This window comes from Python bivittatus, unplaced genomic scaffold (genome assembly GCF_059951505.1).
Source record: "Python bivittatus isolate LINGU-HERP-01145 unplaced genomic scaffold, Pbiv_v1 ctg000610_np1212, whole genome shotgun sequence".
Lineage (NCBI taxonomy): Eukaryota > Metazoa > Chordata > Lepidosauria > Squamata > Pythonidae > Python > Python bivittatus.
The window spans coordinates 48,311,630-48,332,977 of NW_028277088.1; the positions used below are offsets into that span (position 1 = coordinate 48,311,630).

Sequence of the window (21,348 nt, forward strand, 5' to 3'; positions counted from 1 at the left end):
GCAGACTCCCAAAATTGTGTCTGATAGAACAGACTGAGTTTCAGTTAGAGAACTCTTGAAGTACACAACTCACAAACTATATCAGGAATTGTGGTCTCCCTGTTTTTTGCCCAACTATCTCTGGAAAACAAAGAATTTTGAATATAGAAGCTCAGAGCAATATAGTTACCCTCAGCACATTGAAATGGATGAGCTGCTATAAACACACCTTCCAAACTGTAAAATATTTAAATATAGAAATGCCCAAGCATCTTAGGGGGATATTTCTCCAGTGGGATTTGAGCAGCTGGACACAATGGTTAAATATGGAAGGTTTAACCAAATTCCTTACGACAAACATATTTGTATTTGTTTGCTCCAGGTCATAACTCATATATTATTTGAATGCCAATTGTATAAGAAAGAAAGAGATCAATAACTTGGATCACATATTAGACAAATGGCCTATTGGGATCCATATATTAAAACAACATATTTCATGTGCAGTCAGAACCCAAATACCATATACAACATGGCCTTTTATCTGAATAAAACAGTACAATTGAGAAGCACATATGTGGATGTGAGTGGGGTAAATTGTAGGGGTGACACAGAAATCTGATTTGTATTTCCTTTTAGTTCTGCCTTTTATTTATTTATTCATTCATTGGGTAAATGTATATGACTGCTCATCTCACATATGTGACTCTTAGCAGCATACAAAGTTTAAAATACAAAAAGAATACAACAAAATAACCAAAAACATAACAAAAATTGTTTAAAAATTAAAACAATTTTAAAAAAATATTTTAAAATACCCCATAATCTTTGGTAGAATACACTGTTTTCCTAGCAATACAGCCACTTGGTAGGCTCCATACCCATGTCACCAGATGCCCAGGCCAGATGGCAAAGCCATGTTTCCAACCCCTTCCTGGAGGCCATCAAGGTTGGGGCCAATCTGACTTCAGGGGGAATGATGTTATAGAGGGTGGGTGTCATGGCAGAAAAGGCTCTCCTCTTGGGTCCCACCAGATGATGTTCCTTCACATATGGGACCTGCAACATGTCCTTCCTGCCAGACCTGATGGGACAGGTAGATGTGATTGGAGAGAGGCAGTACCTCAAACAACCCAGCTCTATTCCATGCTTGCTTCTACTTGGTTACACATGGTCTTATCATCATTCTATATTTTGTACTCTGATATGGCCTAATGGCTAATCAGTAAAGTATTATTATTATCCAGGGAGATTGACATATACTCTTAATCTATTCTTTCTATTTTACCTAATTTTTTCTTCCCTCCTTCTGTCTGGTCCTTTGTTTTATAATACAGGTCAGTCAGTTGGAGGAGCACTCACCAGTGCAAAATCAGCAATGTCTTCATGGCTTTCTACTTTCACTCAGTCTACTCAAAGCCTTGGGGAATAATCATTCTGGACCAAGCTCTTGCATTTCTTTTAAGAAACCAAAAGGCTTTGCTCCAAATGAACAGGCGCCTGAATTCAAGCAGCATGAAGATGAATGGCCATTGAGCTGTACCACAGGATATAATTTGGCAACTGCTTTAATACTTCCTTGCTTTATATATAAGCCTTGTTGTAGGACATGGTTTATTTTCCAATGTATTTTGGAGGGTGGTGATTGATGTCAATTTAGCTGTATTTTAAGTTAAATTGTCTAGCATTTTCTTAAAGAACTGAATTATATTTCAGTATGTAACACAATAGTGGTATATGAAGGTAATATTTCAAGATCTAATGCATAAAAATGTATTCAAATGTGTGTATTTGTAAATCTATCCATCTTTCCCCTTGCAAGTCTAATGTGCAGAATTAAGTTGTTCATTTCAATAGAATATATTTCCACAAACATGTTGCAAATGGAAGTAATTCTAAGTGGGATAAAATGAAATTAATGGGATTTAAATTAGCAGACTTAAAATACTCAAAGCCTCTTAAAAAGGCTAAAACAGCATTTGGTAATTTTGTATCATTTCATCATTTAGGTGACAACTATTTCAGGATTAGTTAATTTTAAAACAATTTCTCCAACTATTTCCTTACCTGTCTGGGAAGCCGCTTGGAAGAAAAAAGTTAACTTTTCACTGTGTAGGTGAAACTACTGTTCTTTTGTTAATTAGGATGTACTGCAATTTCATGCTCTTTTTCTATATTTAAAAATGTCTCAATACCTAAATAGTACCTACCTCTCTAGCAATTCGGCTCCACTGCAAAGTCAGCAGTACTTTTTTTTTTCCACAGCTGCTATAACATTTTTAGTTCAGTGTGTGTTAGCAAAGAATTTTTCTATCTATCTATCTATCTATCTATCTATCTATCTATCTATCTATCTATCTATCTATCTATCTATCTATCTATCTGTACACACACGTTTATTTCATTCTACCACGTTTTGAGAGAAAAGTGTGATCTCATTGATGCCTATGAGAACATAACCTGGCTCAGTTTAGAGCAATGACTTACCAAAATGTTGTTTGTTTTTGGACCATTTTTATTTTGAAATAGTCTCTTTGTCACAATTGCTGATTTTCCTTTTCGGACTTGATGCAATGGTAGGAGGAATGCATAGGTGGTTAACACAAATAGATTATTTATGAGATTTCTAGACAACTGAAAATTAATATTAGTAGTACTTATTTCTTTCTCTGCTGCAGTTGGTCTAGCTTACTGTAGTCAGAGATTCTCATATTCTCAATTTAAGGGGAAATGCAGTTGTATCCTTCCAAATAGTTTTTATTTCAAATATATTCCAAATATAATAAGCAGTTATAAGTAATTTCCATAACTTTCCTATAAAGCAGGGATGAGAATGTCTGCTCCTCCAGATGTTGCCAAATTTGTACTTCCGGCATTCCTTTCTATTTGCTGTGCTGTGTCACAATTCTGATATTAGATTTTTAATTGATGTAACTGCTTTAATGATTGGCTACATTATCCGAGGCCAGTGGAAGTTCTGGTTAAAGCTCCATCTTGAAAGCTTGTACTGTAATATTTTTCTTATGATATATATTAGTTTATGGCTACTGTAAATATCCACTTCTGTGTCAACTTTGTGAAAATTAGTAGCCAGTTTTGGCACACCAAGTATGCATGTGTTACCTTCATGAAAGTTGATTAAATAGATTGTTTCATAGGTACACTACTGCATAATGTGGTAAACGTCTACAAAGGACTGCAGGTTCCATTTAAAAAAAGCTAATTGTTCCTTCCAAACATTTTGATAACTGAAATGTAGCCAATATCACGGTTTGTCAAACAAAGGTGTTCTGTTGGGCATTAACTTGAGTAAGCACCTAAACTATGGTTCCGTTCTATAACTGTTAACAATGCTTACAAAGGATTTTTACCATGAGAACTTGCTCTAAAGCTATCAATTCTGAACTGAAATTACAGATAGATGGACATGCTGTGCTATTCACTGTAGTGTAAGTACACTGAAAGTACTTGTTCTAATGAATAATTAATTTTGAACAGAAAGGAGGAATATAAATCAAATACACTGGAGTTGCTTTTGAGTTTTAAATTCTACCATGACATAATACAACTTTGTTTTGATTCCCTCATTGGGAGCTGTTTGATTATACATCCTGTTTATACAGAAAGATTACCAAAATCTTTTGAAACAAGAAGTAGTAATGGTTAAAACTGATATTCCACTATGCAAGTATTTATAATATATGCCATCTTAAGTTACTTCACAAAGAATTTAAGAAAAAATATTTATTCGTTATATCAGTTAAACTAAAAAATATTTAAAGTCATCATTTATCAGTATCTGATCCCTTATGTATAATCTGGTGGTTATAAAGAGGTATTTCAGGTTCTGTGGAAGTAACCTGTGAACAAATTGGGATAGGAACACTGTGTTGCATAATTTTGTTGAAAAGTTTAAGGTAGTCCAAGATATCTCTTTAATGGCTGCACTGATATTTCAAAACTACCTTGCTTCAGTGGTATATAAAAAAAAGCCATTCAAATTTAATATCAACAGTGTATCTTTGTGTTCAAGCCAATAACAACTTCTCCACTGGAGTTTGAGCCTTGGGTAGAGTTTTTTAAACTTTCTCAGTAGGAAGTGTATATTAAAAAGATGCTTTGCTTAAAGTACTTCAGAGGAAGAAAGCACCGAAGTTTTATTTTTACACACGCACACAATCAGTCAATCTACAGTATATTCCTGTAGTATTGTCATTCATTGATAAGGGGTCACAAAAAATGTAGTTTACTCTTCCAATTCCATTTTTAATTCCTTACTTTGATCTTTTACTATTACACAGATCTTAAAACTAAAATAAAACCTAATCTAGGTGTCAGTTAGTGATAGTCTTATGGAATGGTTTATACCACATGGATCTTACTTTTGTTGTGGCACGGAATGAGTCTGCAACTCAAATACATGAAATTTTCACATGACTAAAATGAGATGGTCTTTCATGCCTTGTTCTACGGAACAGAAAAATGTGAAAATAAAACTCACATGTAAAAGCAGTAAGTCTGTGCAAACAATACACCTTGAAATCCTGAGTTTCTGAATACATTATTACTTCTACACAAATATGTTTAGGATCAGGCTTATGGTCTCTTGCTATTTTAAAGTATTTTTGTTTTATGCACTGGGGCTTTCTACTGTGAAATTATATATTTGCATTATACACAACATATTGATTTTAATTTTTAAAACATTTTTCAAGCATTTGGAAATGTGTATCACATTACAAAATGAAATAAGTTATAAATACTTAAACCTCTTATCTAATTTAGAAGTCATTAGGATCACAAAGTAGCTTCTGGACATACAAATTTAATTAGGTGTCCAATCATGAGTTAACTGAAGTGAAATGCAACATAGCAGCAAAAAGTTGGAAGCATTATCAGTTCTAAAAGAGAATTCTAAATGTATATTTGATGTACAAAGAATAAGTTTGTGTTCAAGAGAGACTATTAATGCATCTGTATATTTTATCCTAAACAAAATAAAAGTAATCTTATTTTTGTTTGAAGGTATTTTGAAAACATGTTAATTGGAAAACATACTGTAACCAAATATGGCACACGGATTTCAGTACAAGCCTACAATTATTTTTGCTACGTGGAAACATCAGGAGCAGACTTGACGTGAGCGATGATTAACAGCAAGTAAAAGCCTCTGAACTTGTAGAGTTTCAGATCTGTCTTATGCAGGCTACAAAAAAATAGAAAAAAGTGAACAGCTAAAATACTTTACACTTTAGTTTTGTTTTGTTTTTTTGGTAGTCTGGAAAACTCTAATGCTCTTCTGTAGATATGGATTTTAATGACCAAAAAGTCCTTCGTTTTTTTCTATTGAATATGTATGATGTTTTAATTGTAGCTATTGGCAAATACTGCTTCTTATTTTGCCCGTGCAATAAGGATTGAAAACACCAAGTCCACAAAGTGCTTTAAGTCTTACCTTATCCTCTAGGTAACTTGGAAGATGCCTGTTTTACTTCTGTTATCTTTCCTTGCTGTTCTCTTGGTAGCTTACTCTACTACAGCCTTCTTACACTTGTTATAGAGCAGTTTCAGGTACACCAACATTTTTAAAAAACTGATTTTTTTCCTGCTTTGCTGAACAAAGGAAAAAAGTGCATTGCAATCTTAGTCAGTTTCCATAAAAATAGTGATCCTAGTTGTATATACTCCCTTTACAAGTTTATGAAGACAAACATTAGCCTCTAAAGCACAGGTAAGCCACAAAAATATCTGAAGGATATTTTAATGGATGTACCTATGTTGAGTTTTTACAGCTTTGTTGTTTTACCTCAAAATGGTATGACACTCAGGTTTTAGCTATCACAGTCAGAAGCCCTCGGGGTTGCAAAAAGGTAAGTTACCTGCATACAACCAGATCTTGCTCTAACATAGGGTGTTTTGTTTTTTTTAATCCCACGATCCCTGATCAAGAGGCAAAGCTCCAATGAGAGAAAATTAGCAGCATTCAAGTGAACTTTTTCCCTTTTAATCTCTCACAAACTTCTATCAAGTTGTCACAGAGTCCTGTAGTTCTTTGGAACACATTCTGGAAGTCCTGCTCAAATGTATCCCTGCTGAATTATCTTATTCAAGAATCTGATTACTGAGTCACAGAATTCTTAATCTGTTCCTATTCGTCACTGAAAAAAAATGATAATTTTAAATGAAGTGTGGGTTAACAAGTGATTTTTAAAAAGTAATTTAAATAAATTTGACAAAGTTTCATTATGAATATTGAGAAAGCAGTTGCACATTTTAACTGAGTAGTTTCCTACAGGATATTAGATGTTACATATATTAAGTTTAACATTTCAATTTTTTTTCATATATACCTCTCATGAATCTAAATGAGTATGCAAAATAGCATAATCTCAACCCGTCCCTTTCCACAGAGAATTATGCAGGGACAAAAAAATCAAAAAAAGCCCAAATTAAAGAACAAAGGACACAGCAGCATTTAATACTGAATAAAATGCTTCTTAAATGGAATGATATTCTAATCCAATACCAGCATGCTCAAGTATAAGACACCTACTTTATGTACAAGTTTCTGCAATCATTTGTTATAACTTCTGCCATTCCACCCTTGTGTTCTGTTTTCATTTTCCAGGCTGCAAGCTTTAGTTTTATTTGGCAGATTTACAAACTGAAAAGCTCACAAAGTCTGTTCTATGTTCATGGAAAATTATGCTGTAATTAATGAGTGGTATCTTTAATCACAAGATTCTGAAGGTTTTGCTACAACAGTCTACCCTAACCAATTGGGCCATTTCAAAAAAGAAAGTTTTTAATAAGCTGTTGAAGAATGAGTAATTGATTCAGAAAAAAGGGCAACAGGAAAGATAAGTTCTAAATGCTTCCTGTTCCATTCTCAATATTGGCTGCTATGTTTATATAATATCTACAATTTTGGGCTGAATGTCAATCTCCTAGTTTGTAGAGACTTGGTATTGACAAAAGGGGATACTAAGGTCTATTCCAAAGATTAAAGAAAATCTTACAGCTACTGACTAGAATTAAAGCAAAAAGGTGTAAGGAATCCTAGGATGCAAAAAAGAATTGGCTAGAGGCAAATGGGAAAATTCAGTATACTGTTGGACTGTATTTATATGAGTGTGGTTTTATGGAATATTAATAAGACTGAATGCTACCTTTGAAGATGACTTGTATGATAAACTAGCCTTAATGAGCATCTAGTTTGTCATACTTAGAGTACTCTATAATTTGATAATAGTCTGCCATATGCTAACCTTTGTGCTCCCCTATACCCCTATACCCATCTAATGCTCCTACCCCTCTTTTTAGATTCCTTTTGGATATATACTTTCTATTTTATATCTTTTAGCTTTTTATTATTATTATTTAGATTCTGATGTATTTTCTATGCTTTTTAATTGACTGCATCCCACCCTCATCATGCTAGTATTTGACCGTAAATAAATTAAAATGAAATGAAATGAAGAAGCCCTATGTGTAAAGACCTGCATGGTCTTTAACATATAGGGCTTTTACCATATTTTATTGTTCTTTTGACTTCAAGCATTTCTTGTTTATATTTGAAATTAAGTAGTGAAAAAAAAATAGAACTCTTGCATTTCCTATTTTTTCAGATTTTCTGAACAGCTGAAGCTACCGAGTATTAATGTATTAGACATCAATTACAAAAGTATGTTATTTCAATCATACTTCAATGACTCCATATAAATACACAGACTTGTGGGAAAAAAAGAACAAACTGATTCATTTTTAATAAATTAATATCATTCAAAATACAGTGCCAGAACATGATGCAGCTGAACATGCTAGTATGATCCATCATGAAGCACCTGTGCTCATGTGAGATTGGCGGTGCTCTGCTACTGCTAGTGGTTCCTGGGATTAATGCCAGAGCAGCACCAGACAACTGCTCTTCTGCACAAAGTATTCCTGAACAAAGTTTCTCTCCCCCAACCCCAGAGGAAAAAAAAAAAAAGACAAACAGTGTAAGGATATCTATACAAAGTCATACTACAGTAATGTTGTTAAGTTAACAAAAATAAAGACATGGTTAATTCACACTATACCTTTGTTTATACTGGGGCAGGGGAAAATAAGCAGCAGGAAGTAATATTCATGAGCCAATGTTTCTGAAATACAGAATGTGGAGCTATTTACTGATCAAAAGCTCCACACAGACCCGCACTAGGAAGGGCTGGCAATTCTTACTGCAAGCCCAGCAATGTCAGTTCACACCTGGTAAACTACCAGCTGCTCGGAAGACCTGTATTCTAAATAGACAGGTATAAGTTAGTGAAAATACATGCACCTAATCATCATCATCATCATAATATAGCTTGACTGAACCTGCAGTCATTTTGCCCTGCATGTCACCATAAAATGGAAGATCTACCCTTCCTACCACAGGTAGATCCATGGGATTTTATTCTTTTACATGGCATTATTACACCAACACAGCTGTTGTGTATTGACTGCAGCACATTCCATTAGGCCACACAATCTATATAACTAGCACATACAGATATTTCCAGAACTCATTCAAATATAACTGGAAGATACTTTGAGCAATTAATATAACATCCTAGAAATAGAAGCTGCTTTGTGAAAAGTTCCAGAACTAAATGTTTTCACAAGACTAAAAATTTAGACAATAAGCAGAGGCTTTAAGCTCAAGATATATATATGTAGATAAATATAGATATACATATGATCATATATATATATATGATCATATATATATACATATATATATATATATATATGAGAGATCCCATCAACTATCAGAGGGATTGTTTCAGATTATGGAAGCATATCTAGTAATAATTTTCACTGATTTACACTCAATGGCCACAAAAAAAAAATTGGATAGGGCATACATACAAGACAGCTTAACATTTCATTTTCCAGCCCTATTCTCTCAAATAGAATGTTCATAATTTGTTACAGGCATGCAGTCTCTGAATTATGGGAGCTATACAGGTGGCAGTGTAACCATCTCCCCATCAAGATCAAACTCATCAGCCCCATCAGGCGGAAAGAGATATGGTGGAGGTTTCCATGGGGACTCTTCAAGACAAGATGGATAGAGTTTTCCCACAGTGCATCGAAAATCTTTTCCCAAATCCCAGAGTACCCGCTCAGATATATGCTGTCGCAAGAACCAACGATCAAGTTCCATGTCATATTGGTATGTAGCGTACTTGGCTCTCTCATTCATATGAGTTTCTCGTATGAAGACACACAAAGAGTTAGAAATCACAACAGCTCTGACACAGGGGTCAGAATACCGCTTGGCAGGAATATTGGCTGCCATTTGCCATTCATTTTTATTCACATCATAAACTTCCACTGTTACGGAAGACCCATCTACAGTGCTAGTAGGTAGTCTTATACCAGAGTTGCTGCCAACGTGCAAGCCTCCAATATAAAATATTTTATCTCCAAAAGCAGCAGCTGAAGCAAAGCATCTACTAGTTTGTCTCATAGCCATTTCAACCCAAGCATCTGATCTGGGGAAGTAACAGTACATCAAGTTGTGTGCCATTACATAAATGCAGTTATGAACAGTAACTGCTGTACTCCACTGCCAAGCACAGGGTAGAGGGCTTACCATGGTCCATTCATCTTTCTCAGTATCATATCTTTCCACAGTTCTTCTGTTGAGTTCTCCACCAACACTGTCTCCCCCAATTGCATAGATATGGCCTTCACAGCAAACAAGAGATGGCTTTATACGAACAAACAGCATTGGACTCTTTGGAAACCATGTATTTTGCTGAGCATCAAACCAGTAAAAACAATTCACAGTACGGAAGGCAGCTTGAAGTTTGCTAGTTTTACTGTGGTTGGTTTTTGTATTTTTCAGTGGGATTTGCCCACCTGCTATATAAATATCATTATCAGGAGTTACAAGTGTCCCAACCTTATGGAGATCAGCAGGAGGACTGCAGAGTTTGTAAACTTTTTCAGCCTGTGGGCTGTAACATACTGAAGAGTAAAGATTACCAGGATTTTCAGCAGCAGCTTCAATGAAGATCATCATCTCCTCTTTAGTCATTCCAAGTCTTGGTTTAAAAAACTTCGGCATAGATTTATACAATCCTTGTACCACGACTGATTTATCATTCGGTGGTAAGCCTTGAAACCAAGCTCTTTGTGTAACTTCAGAAAGTGCATCAATTCTTATCTGGCTAAGAACTGATGACAAATACTGTGATCGAGATTCTGTATTATACTCCAGCCATAACATAGCAGCTTCACGAACTGTCTCTTCTTTTTCCACATTTAAATTGTCACTACTCAAAATATCTATCAACAGATCATGTGAGAGCTGCATGAAAGCCTCTTGGTGGTATACAACCGTAAATTTGTGTTCTACCATCCTCTTAGCACTCTGTTTTAACTCCTCACAGCTGAAAAGATCAGCAAAGCTCAAAAGCCGCACACAGTTCTCAGCATTTATTTTTTTAATTAAGTATTCCCTACACCGATGTAACACATCATCTACCTGCAATGAAAAAAATTAACATAATGAGAAGTGATCAAAACACTGCTTTCATACTTGTGGTTAATGATAAAGGAATGGAATGTAACAATTTCCCTAGATTTCTATCCTCTCTCATGTACCAAAATACTGGCCATCACATATTAATCTAGTACTGTTTATAGCTGGCAGATTATGAAAAGAAGAGAAATTACCCAAATTTCCTTCTGAGACCAAATTAACTTGATTACTGGGAAGTAATAATACTGTGCAGTGTCTAAAAGGGGACTTTACAAAGTACATTGATGCAAGCACAGCACCCTTTTTTGAAATATTACAGGAGCTGTGTGTGCATATATTTTGATTCGCTGTCAGTCCCACTGCACAGACAACCAGAGAAAGCCTTCAAAGAAGCTGTGTTGAGACTTCTGAAGAACCGCTTTTACACTCTGAGGTGTGCTTCAACTTTTCATGGCTTTTACACTTTGAGGAGGTGTGCTTCAATTTATCCCAATGTGCTTTGTAAAGCACCGCTTCTGAATGCTTTGCATTGCTCTAGTGAATAGGATTGTGCAGCTGCTTTGGAAACTGCTCCTGGCTGTATCTACATACATATATGTATGTTCACTTTGCTTTGATGGGAAAACAATGAAGCTGCACAAGTCTGGAAAAACACACAATATCTGCATATTCTGAAGATCTTCGTCCAAGAGTTTACCTTAAGGTTCTTACCTTTACTCAAACTATCCAAAGTAATACAAGAGTGTCTACTCTTTTATGAAATATGAAATTTTAGTTGGTTACAATGAAATTAGTACCAATAAAGCTATTTCCACTATACATTCTTATTACTGAAAAGACTGTTAACCTCTCAATGAGCAATACCTTTCCATTATCTCTGTATTAATAGGGGAGATGTTGTGATATTCTTTTACTGTGGGTCATAGGCATCAAAATCTTTAGAATTCTGCACAGTAATTTTTTGTTCCAACAGCAGAGTAGTTGGAACTTCAAGAATCTGTTTCCTTTTTTCCCACTGAACTTGCTGATTATTCTGAACTTGTGATTTTAATGTATTTCAATACAGATTCTTTCTGGAAAACTTATAACAGTGCATAGTATAAATCTATTTTACACCTTAATTTCAAGTGCTCTTTTAGAATCAAAGTTCTTCAATGTAGAATACCTTACAATGGATAAGGCAAAATGCTTCCATGGATATTTTTCTTCCACGTCTTTATCCAGCAAAGGAAGTGTATGAAGTGGTCAGTATCAGATTTTATGAAAGATACAACTTAAGAAAACATGTCTTAGAAAAGTTTGTATAAAACAATCTTACCTGTAGGAAGCAAGCTGTTTCATAAAGCTGTTCAACTGTTGTGTCATTTATTGCCAAATTACCCGTGTAAGCATAAGTTATTATGGTCTGTAAAGTGGCTGCATCCACATTCCTCAGATGAATATGCGTTTGCTTGCTTTCACTCAACCCACTCATAAACATTGCCCTGGATGATAAAAATAAAGTTGTAACCATCTCTAGTTTCCATCTAATTATCCCAGTATGCTGGAGATTGTCTGTGGATAGCATTCAATATAATATTGTGTATTCCAAGTTGTACTCTCTCATAATCTCATTAAAAGTCATACTTTACAAGGTCACTATAATATCCATACCCCATCCCTGTTTTCAGTCTGGTTTAGGAATGTTAGCATTCAGCACTACAAACTTACAGTGCTGAAATGGAAAAATGCTTTTATTGTTTTCACCATGCTATCAAAATTTTATTATAAAGAACTGCTCAATTTTGTTCATATTAGTTTATATTATATTTCTGACCTAATGTTTTTTTTAGAAAGCTAGAATCTGTCTTACCAGAGGTACTTTGCTTAGTTCTCTCTCAGCCATACCAGGAAGCAAACCACACCAGAAAAACATTCTATCCCAGTACCTTCCAAATCAATGCAGAATATACTGGAGGCGGCCTTGGGCTTAGCCACTGCAGCTATTTCATAATGAAACTTAGCAAGTTAGTATAACAACTTTATAGTTATCTTGTACAGTTCATTATGACTGGAAGCAGGGTGGATGTTAATGCAGAATATTATGCAAAATTATTAGTTATGCAGGTGGATAAGCTTTAAGCCACCATCTCCTAACTACATATTATGTAGTCTTGGGATATCCAGATTGCCCTTCTTAATCTGCTTTGGAGAGTACTAATCTTCACAATTCATGTGTTTAAATGTTTTATATTATCCTTTACTGGTATCCCAATATACTCTAATTCAAATAAAGGATTCTGTTGTCAGGTCTGTTTGTTGTCAACCTTAGAATTGGCATGGTCTTCATGTTGCCTAATACTTGTTTCTACTGATTAACCTTCCTTCCAAAATATTCTTATATCCCCAGTAAAGATAAGCTTCCTACCTCAAGTTGTCTAAGTTTTAGATTTACCTTTTTGAGATTTATTTTAATTAAACTCTACTCTCTTCTTCACTTACAACAGAAATAATGCCCTAGAATTCTATGCCATCCCAAGAGATCCCAGAAACCTCCAAAACTTGTTACTAAATTGTAATTTTAATATGATAGAGGGAAAACATTATTACATACATTACTAGAAAGTACTCATTAACTATATTTTTAGTTCAATTAAAACCAAAATGAATTCAGTCCCAGCTCCATGCATTATTTTTAGTGGGCAGCCTCAGATGTCAGTCAAAGGAAAAATGCAACACTTGTTTAAAAAAAATCTGCACACCAAATTCATGAGATGTTTCTGAGACCCAGACAGGCCAACAATCAAATATATAAAATAAAAATTGCAGATGGTTGTAGCAAAATGCTTTGTTTATAAGGATGCTTCACTTGTCCAGTAAAAAAGGTAAAGTTAAGCTGGAATGATAGATAACATAACAGATGGGACCAATTTGAGGAATTGTGGGCTGCAATATCACCACTTTTCTTCCGAGAGCACCTATAAGATGTTTTGGAATTCCAAGGATGCCCAGGGACAGCAAAAATTTGCCTATTCTTGCCCCAGTGCATGACTCTGTTGAAATAAACATCATGTATTTGATGGCCATTTTTATGTTCCATGTTGACAATAACCCTGAAATACTTCACAAGCCTATTAGTTCAATTCTTCCATATTTGTTAACCTGAGTTTAAATTGTATAATACTTGAGTTCTTCATTTACTTCAAGTTAGTAGTAGAATCTGCTTAATAAATTGTACTATGCAGAGATATTTTGAATACATATTTCTTGGAAAAAGTAGCATTACTTTAAACACATACCTGAAGTAAGAGCTACATGTAGCAAGAACCATCTTATGGCATGGGAATTCAGTGCCCTCAACAATTAAAACAATGTCAGTTAGCAACTGCTGTTCATAGAACAATTTTAACTGTTCCAGTAAGGATACAGCATATTCTGTATTGATCTGTATTTCCTCCTGGGTAGACATGACTGCATTCCATTTAATATTTCCAAGACAAGATTAGAAAAGTCGGTTGATTTCAGAAGTAAAGATGTCAAGCTACTATATCCTGAATAATTAAGAAGAAACTACAGAGGGTATTCTTTGAAGTCTTTTTAAGTTTTCTTAACACGCTTATTGGTGATGGATTGGCCTGCTGAATCAAGAACGCTTCGTATTTTGACCCATTCCTAGAGTGTAATACATTGACCTGATGTCCATATGTTCTCCTGAGACTTTCAAGAATAATTGACAAGTTCCTGTTGAGATCTCCAGTGATGCAGCACATGGGCAAACAAATGGAATTTGCGAGGTAGATTTTCTTGAACCATCTCTTAACAGTGTCTTGCAACTAGAAAGGAAAAAAAATCATGTCATGATTTTTTTCTAAGCCAATCTACCATGAATTTGTCTAAAATAGTGTCTGGTATACTACTTTCTACAATTATCCATTTGTTTTACAAAGAACAGGTGCAGAGGGAGTTCAATACTTTCTTAGGATCAGTGCATTAGGAATGTGTACAACTAGAATTCAGATACTAAAAAAAGCAATACAGACCATATAAAACAATCCGTATTGCTTTTATTTTCATTGGCAATATATCCTAAAACATTGATTTAAGATTATTCTAAAAAGTGTAAACTGGTCACAAGCTTCATCAGATTCCACAAAACCACAGACCCATTCTGAGATTGTATGACTTAAAACCAAGTATTAATCTGAAGCCATAAAATGGAAAACTAATTGATTATCTAGTTTCACATGTTTAATATTCATTTGAGAATTTCAACTGAGAAAGGACTATATTGCAATGATGCAGTATCACATTAAAATAACTACATTGCCAACATTCCTTGTAAAATATAATCTACTACTTATTGTAAAAAAATTCTCTTCTTTAATATAAAAATCAAAGCTTATAAATGATAAAATAAAATTATTGATAAAATTATTACTAAAAATCATCATCCGCATCTAACAAGTTACAAAAAAAATGTGTCAGCAAAATATGAGGGGAAGAAAACCAATACAAAGAGGAACAAAAACTATGCAACAAGATGTGATGAATATTGGGTAAAATAAGCCTCAATAGAGAGAACACTTTTGAACACTGAATATCAGCACTGAGAAAGCCATGTTCCTACCCTACATTTTTTAGCATACAGAATTCAAATAAAGCACACAGGGGAAAAAACAAATTACAATACTCAGGACCTAACAATAAGAACCAGCCCTACTATATCTACATATAAAGAGGTAATTCCTATTGTTTCAGGACTCTTTTATTGAATTTTTAATTTTTTTATTGAATGCTACTGAATTTGCTGCAATAATTCAGCCTCCCAAGTACTAAAATATGATGTGGCCAAGCCTGCCTTGTCCAGAAAGGGCACTGCTAGGACATCAGATGATCCTTAAACAGTCTTTTATCTGGATTCACTGATTTACAACATACAGCTCTTCAAAGTTCTCAAGCAAAATTCCATTCCCTCCATAGGATTAGAGTTAAATAAAAGACAAAACTAGGTATCATCAGAATACCAAATAAACTGTAGTCTAAATCACTGTTCTCTACTCCCAGCAAATAAAAGTGGATGTTGAAAGGCATGTAGAACAAGCAGGGACTTTGTGGCACCCCTTAAGTGTTTTAAAGCAAACTAGTCTTCCAGAAGTTTCTGGAGAAGTCTTAACATGATATTCCCTAGCTCCCTCTGTTCAAAGCAAAGAAAAATGTTGCCATAACTTTTGGTACTGAGATCAACTGAGAGATTCATGAAAATTAACAGTTATTCATAAGAACAGCCAATACAAAAACTTTGAAGTTAAACTGAAATGGATCTAGACTAACTACTGCATTTGAGTCAGCAAAGAGGCAAGTCACCATTCATTTTCCCCAAGAATACAATATCTGAAACTATTTTGTTGTTGTTGTTCAGTTGTTGTGTCTGACTCTTCGTGATCCCATGAACCATATTGCGCCAGGCCTTCCTGTCCTTCACTGCCTCCCTCAGTTTGCTCAGTTTCATGTTCATTGCTTCAGTGATGCTATCTAACCATCTCATCCTCTGCCGTCCCCTTCTCCTTTTGCCTTCAATCTTTCCCAGCATCAGGGTCTTTTCCAAAGAGTCCTCTCTTCGCATTAGGTGGCCAAAGTATCTAAGCTTGAGCTTCAGTATCAATCCTTCCAATGAGCAGTCAGGGTTGATTTCCTTTGACTGGTTTGACCTCCTAGCAGTCCAAGGGACTCCTAAGAGTCTTCTCCAGCACCACAGTTCAAAGGCATCAATTCTTTGGCGCTCAGCCTTCTTTATGGTCCAGCTCTCACAGCCATACATTACTACCGGGAAAACCATAGCTTTGATTATGCGGATCTTTGTCGGCAAGGTGATGTCTCTGCTTTTTAATATGCTGTCTAGGTTTGCCATGGCTTTCCTCCCAAGGAGCAAGCGTCTTTTAATTTCATGGCTCTGTCTGCGGTGATCTTGGAGCCCAAATAAATGAAGTCTGCTACTGCTTCCATTTCTACCCCTTCTATTTGCCAGGAATTGATAGATCCAGATGCCATGATCTTAGTTTTTTTAATGTTGAATTTCAAGCCACCTTTTGCACTCTCCTCTTTCACCCTCATCAAGAAGCTCTTTAATTCTTCTTCACTTTCTGCCATTAGGGTGGTATCGTCTGCATATCTGAGGTTGTTGATATTTCTCCCTGCAATCTTAATTCCGGCTTGTGATTCTTCCAGCCTGGCATTTCTCTATGTGAAATTCCTGTCCAAATCTTAGAGATAAAATAAGCCCATAGCATTTTTTTTTACAGTACGAAAAGAACCAGGAAACATTTCCAGCATAATTGGAATTTTAAGTAAAAATGAATATAAATTTGTCCACCCTTCGTTATAAAAGCCTACTGAATTACTTGGAAGTCACTACCTCTTAGCCCAACCTATCTTACAGGTTAGTTGTTGTGAGGAAAAAATGGAAGAGGAAGTGCTACATACATCAATTTCAGCTAACAAAGAAATAAAAATTCAACAAAAATAAACATAAATAAAGGTACAGTGGGCTTCACAAACTGATCATAGCAGACCTCCAAAATTCTTTTAACTTTTCTTGGGGGCCAGATTAAAAAGAGCTTCCAGGTCAGAGGTGTGCGGGGGGGAATTATGTAGAGCAGCACTAAGCAGACACAATAGTGACAGAATACAGAACTGTGTACTCCCAACTTGTTTTATCCAACCACTTAAAGGCATCTGAACTCTTTATAGATATCACATTCTTTACATGGCCTTAAACATTTTTTTAAAAAATGCTTCAGTTAAATCCAACTTATTTTTGGCTGGCCTTGATAGCCAAGCCAGAACCTACAGTGCTTATGATGATGATGCTATCCATTCAATTGTATCCAATTCTCGGCGATTCTACGGACCAGCTCTCTCCATATTTTCCAGTCTTGTATGGCTTCTTTTAGTTGTTTTATGCTCCAGCTGGTGTTGGCTTTGATGGTGTCTATCCACCATATTTTTTGGTGGTCTTGTTTCCTTTTACTGCTGACCATCCTGAGCATAACTGCCTTTTTCAGTGAGTTGATTGCATGACATAGCCGAAATAAGTAAGGTGGAATTTTGTCATTTTGCCCTCCAGCAATATGTCTGGTTTTATATACTCCTGTACTTGCAGTCCTTATAACCCTACTCATTCTCCTTGCATGCGTTTCTCTCAATGCATATACAGTGGGGCTTATTCACAGGTAAGTATGCATAGGACTGTAACTCTGTAGCAGACTATATAGTCAAGATTAGTATTTATGCTATTCTGGGAAGGTGAGGCATTATGAAAATAGTCAACCCAAAACTAGTGTGGACTCACTTTGAATGATAACCTCCCTCAATAATTACTCCTTGAAAAATTCTATTGCCAAAATGATCCGTCCTTACTTTTCCATCTACAGCCAGGGGTTATTTTGGCTAAGGCACTTCATGCATCTCTGCCGTACATCCCCAAAATAGCCATCTTCAATCATCCTCTTTGGCACAAGAAGGAAGGTTAAGCCTTTCTTTGACATTGGGCACCAAAGGCACTATGAACACCAGGGCTGTGCATGCTTCACAAATGATTCGGAAAAATGCTTCAGACCTCACAGCCTTCTCTGCTCTTGAATAAATCAGCCCAATTTTGTTTAGGATTCTGCATAAGTCTGAAAAAAAAGTCATTGTTTTAAGGATTCCACTTATGAAATGCAGCACTTTTTTCATGACTGCATGGAAGGCTTAAAAATCTGAGGTGCTTTAATAAAAGACAGAGAGGCAATGAACATAGACATTAGGGCTTTGCAATTCTGAAGGGAAAAAGATCCTTTGGAGCACACTGGGACAATTACACAGCCACACTTTAAACCAGCTACAACTTTTCCTGGGATTGTATAGCTGCCCTCTGCAGCACACTGAAGAAAAGAATCACTTGGTTTAAGGAGTTGCTAACAAATGCTCCTTAAGAACTTAAGTGCTGCACAACCCTAATACCTATGTGTGTTAGCTGTACCTCTCATCTTTCCTCACTGAGCAAAATGATCTAAAGGGTTGAACATATCTGGAAATTCTTTCAGACTTTCCCACTAATTCAAGGAAATAAAGATGCTATCGATATTGTGGTAAGAGTTCCCAAGACTACAAACTTGCCTTTTGTAGTCACACTATTACACTATTGTTTCATTCATAGCTAATCATCCATTAAAATCCTTAAATTTGGGGTTCATTTTCTGGCTAAGCCAGCTGACTCTTTTTTATAGGTTCTAAGATTAATAATAATCAACAGGTTTTATACTTAGGCAATTCTTATCAATACCAGTAGCTTATTCTAATATCAGTTTCTATGACATATGATAATTCCCTATGATGGTAAACAATTTTCAAATATTCAAATAGAATGATTGTACAAGGCTAGGCTCTTCATTCCAATGTTTCAGATTTCTAATCAAGAAACTAAGTGAAACACAATTGTAAATCACATATAGCTCTATATGTCACCAACTTTTTTTTGAAACTCTTAATAGATTAATCTTTTTTTTTCTCTTTTAAGGAATAATCCTACTGTTCCATCTGTGCTTTCTGATAAGTTCAAAAATTCTCCCAGCAAGAAATCAGTATAATGGGAAGAGGAGCTGTCCTTTATTTTTGTGATAACATTTGTTTGGATTAGCCGAAGACTTCTACATTTCTCCCAGGTAAGGGGAATACTAGAGGGTCCAAGGAGGCAGTCTTTGGATCCAAGACTGCCTCCATCCACCTTCATTTTTGGGATTTTCCATGGTAAGAACTTCCAAGAAGACTCAATACTAAAATAGTCAGGTTCAAAGGGCAACATCTTCTGAAATTAAAACCAGTTTAATAATCCAGTGGTGTTAATCTGGACAACTGTTTTTGTAAATGAGCCACACATCATTTAAAACTCAGTATGAATGTCAGTGCTTGCAACAGGACCTGCATTATTGCTGAATGGTGAATGACGACTTAATTAGGAACAGAACACTAGCAATTAAATTAGGCCAAAATTAAAAATGATAAATTGCAGACAACTGGATGACCTTAGAAATTAAATAATCATCAAAAGCCAAATCTCTTTATATTTTTAATGTACATTTGCTCCTATGTTGTTTCTATTCAATTGTTTGGCTTTATTACACTGTATTTATCTTTGATTAGCTGCTGATACACTTGTTTAAATAAATACTAAATACTCAGTATTACACAACTTTGCACCTGAGGAAAATACTGTACATTTTAGAACTTAGTTATTTACTTGCCCTGTACTAACACTATCTGTCCAATATTCTCATACAGATCAAGAACAGATCAAGAATGCATTACATACCAAGTTCTCACTGCAGCTAGATTACTTCTCGCCAAAAATTTAAAAAGCAGTTAAGCCTAGATTCAATGACTTCATTATTAATTATAGTTTTTTATCAACAGACTTTTCCCCCCAAGGGTGGGGAAGGATACTCACCTTTTCTCATCCTCTTTGGTATGCAATATCATTACATACCCACTAGGAGGCTACAGTAACCAGAAGAAAAAAAAACAACCCTACCTGCTTTTATTTGGGGCCGGGGAGGGGGTAGGAATCATTCTAATTGTGGCCGGGCAAGAATTCCAGGTGCGAACAACCAACTTAGTCTTTTCCAGAGCAGAATTAAGATACCACTTTCTAAGCAACTAAGACACCCTGACCCAGCCCCCACCTGAATGTCATTCTATGGCCAAGCAAGCCAAGCTCTTCAACTTCACTCCCTCCCCGCCCCGTGCCACGCATCTCAAAAATCACCTCCGTCACCCTCTCCCAAAGCACCTTGTGTCAGAGTTTAGCCGCAGTATGACATCGGAAGACGCCAGGAGACAGTACTGCTGCTGCCCAAAGCAGGATTTCAAATATGTCAACAGCCAGGCTGTCGCTCTACCGCCTGCGTAGTGGTAAAGCAAGGCGGAGGGCTGGGTATATTCCCCCAAGCGCACAGTCTCACATCCCTGTCTTGCCCATTCAGCCGGCTCTGCCGCCCCGGCAACAGCCGGACTTGAGGCACGCAGCAAAAAGGGGGACTCTCCTAACTTCCTCACACCCCTCCCCGCGTTTCACTCAGTGAAAGCCGGTGCCGCTCCCCGCGCCCATTTCCTCCTTTCCTCAACGGCTGCTCACAGGCCACAGCCCGCCTCTGGGAACCGGGGATGGAAAGCAAAGAAAGGGAATGAAGAGATCCCCCACACCGTCTCCTCCACAACTCTCACCGGGCAAGGCCTAGAGAACGGAAAGGTGGAAGAGGCGGGAAAAGGAAAAAAGCGAGTCCCCGCTCCCCCCTCACCCCATCAGCTTCCGGCCTGCCTTGCCGCCGCTTCAGCCCCACAGTTTCCTCCCGGCCATGGAGAAGGAAGCGAGGGAACGGCCGGGCAAGGGACGCACGGCGACTGCGCGCGCCCTTACCTCGTTCTTCCCCCGCCCCGACGTCCGTTGAGTACTAGCAAACGCGCGAGAAGCACCCTTGTAGAGCTCGTTCGATCCCAGGCTCGCGCAGCCTCCGAACAAGGGAATCGAACGTGGGCGGGAGAGGAAGACGAAAAAACGGTCTCCTTGTGCAGGGGTAGCTCCGCCTCCGCCAACCCGCCTCTCCATTGCGCCTGCGCATTCTGCCCTCCTTTTTTCCCCTACACTGGGAAAGTGACTCCTTTCAATAATGCGCATGTGTACGGTTATTCACGTGTACCTTTGGGCGCTTTTTCGAGAAACAGTATAAACTTAGGTTAAAGATGTTTGGGAAGCTGCAGTCAACTCGCCCTCTTCCAAAACGTTCCAGCCGCGAGACTTAATCGAAGATTAAAGTTGTACGCAGCCTGCACTTTCA

General features: G+C 36.6%; 2 protein-coding genes across 7 annotated transcripts in view; one reads left to right on the plus strand and one right to left on the minus strand.

The window, feature by feature from the left end:
• Nucleotides 1-4,300, plus strand: part of AVL9 (AVL9 cell migration associated) — a 34,749-nt gene extending 30,449 nt beyond the window's left edge. Inside the window, exon 16 of the mRNA XM_007431604.4 lies at nucleotides 1,317-4,300. Coding sequence (XP_007431666.1) covers nucleotides 1,317-1,411 — 95 coding nt within the window. The 3' untranslated portion in view covers nucleotides 1,412-4,300. The remainder of the gene's footprint in view (nucleotides 1-1,316) is intronic.
• A 3,430-nt stretch (nucleotides 4,301-7,730) lies between these two features.
• KBTBD2 (kelch repeat and BTB domain containing 2) lies at nucleotides 7,731-21,103 on the minus strand. Of its 6 annotated transcripts, XM_025168822.2 has the most exons (5): nucleotides 19,962-20,802; nucleotides 17,894-18,153; nucleotides 13,777-14,310; nucleotides 11,817-11,982; nucleotides 7,731-10,501 (listed from the first exon to the last, which is right to left on the minus strand). In XM_025168822.2, exons 3-5 carry the CDS (start codon nucleotides 13,944-13,946, stop codon nucleotides 8,966-8,968), a joined length of 1,872 nt encoding a protein of 623 aa, XP_025024590.1. In that variant the 5' UTR covers nucleotides 13,947-14,310; nucleotides 17,894-18,153; nucleotides 19,962-20,802; the 3' UTR covers nucleotides 7,731-8,965. The 6 variants fall into 6 exon arrangements, with proteins under 6 accessions (XP_025024590.1, XP_007431659.1, XP_025024588.1 ...); XM_007431597.4 differs by lacking the exons at nucleotides 17,894-18,153; nucleotides 19,962-20,802 and adding an exon at nucleotides 20,931-21,103; XM_025168820.2 differs by lacking the exons at nucleotides 17,894-18,153; nucleotides 19,962-20,802 and adding an exon at nucleotides 20,812-20,921.
• Nucleotides 21,104-21,348: the final 245 nt, after the last annotated feature.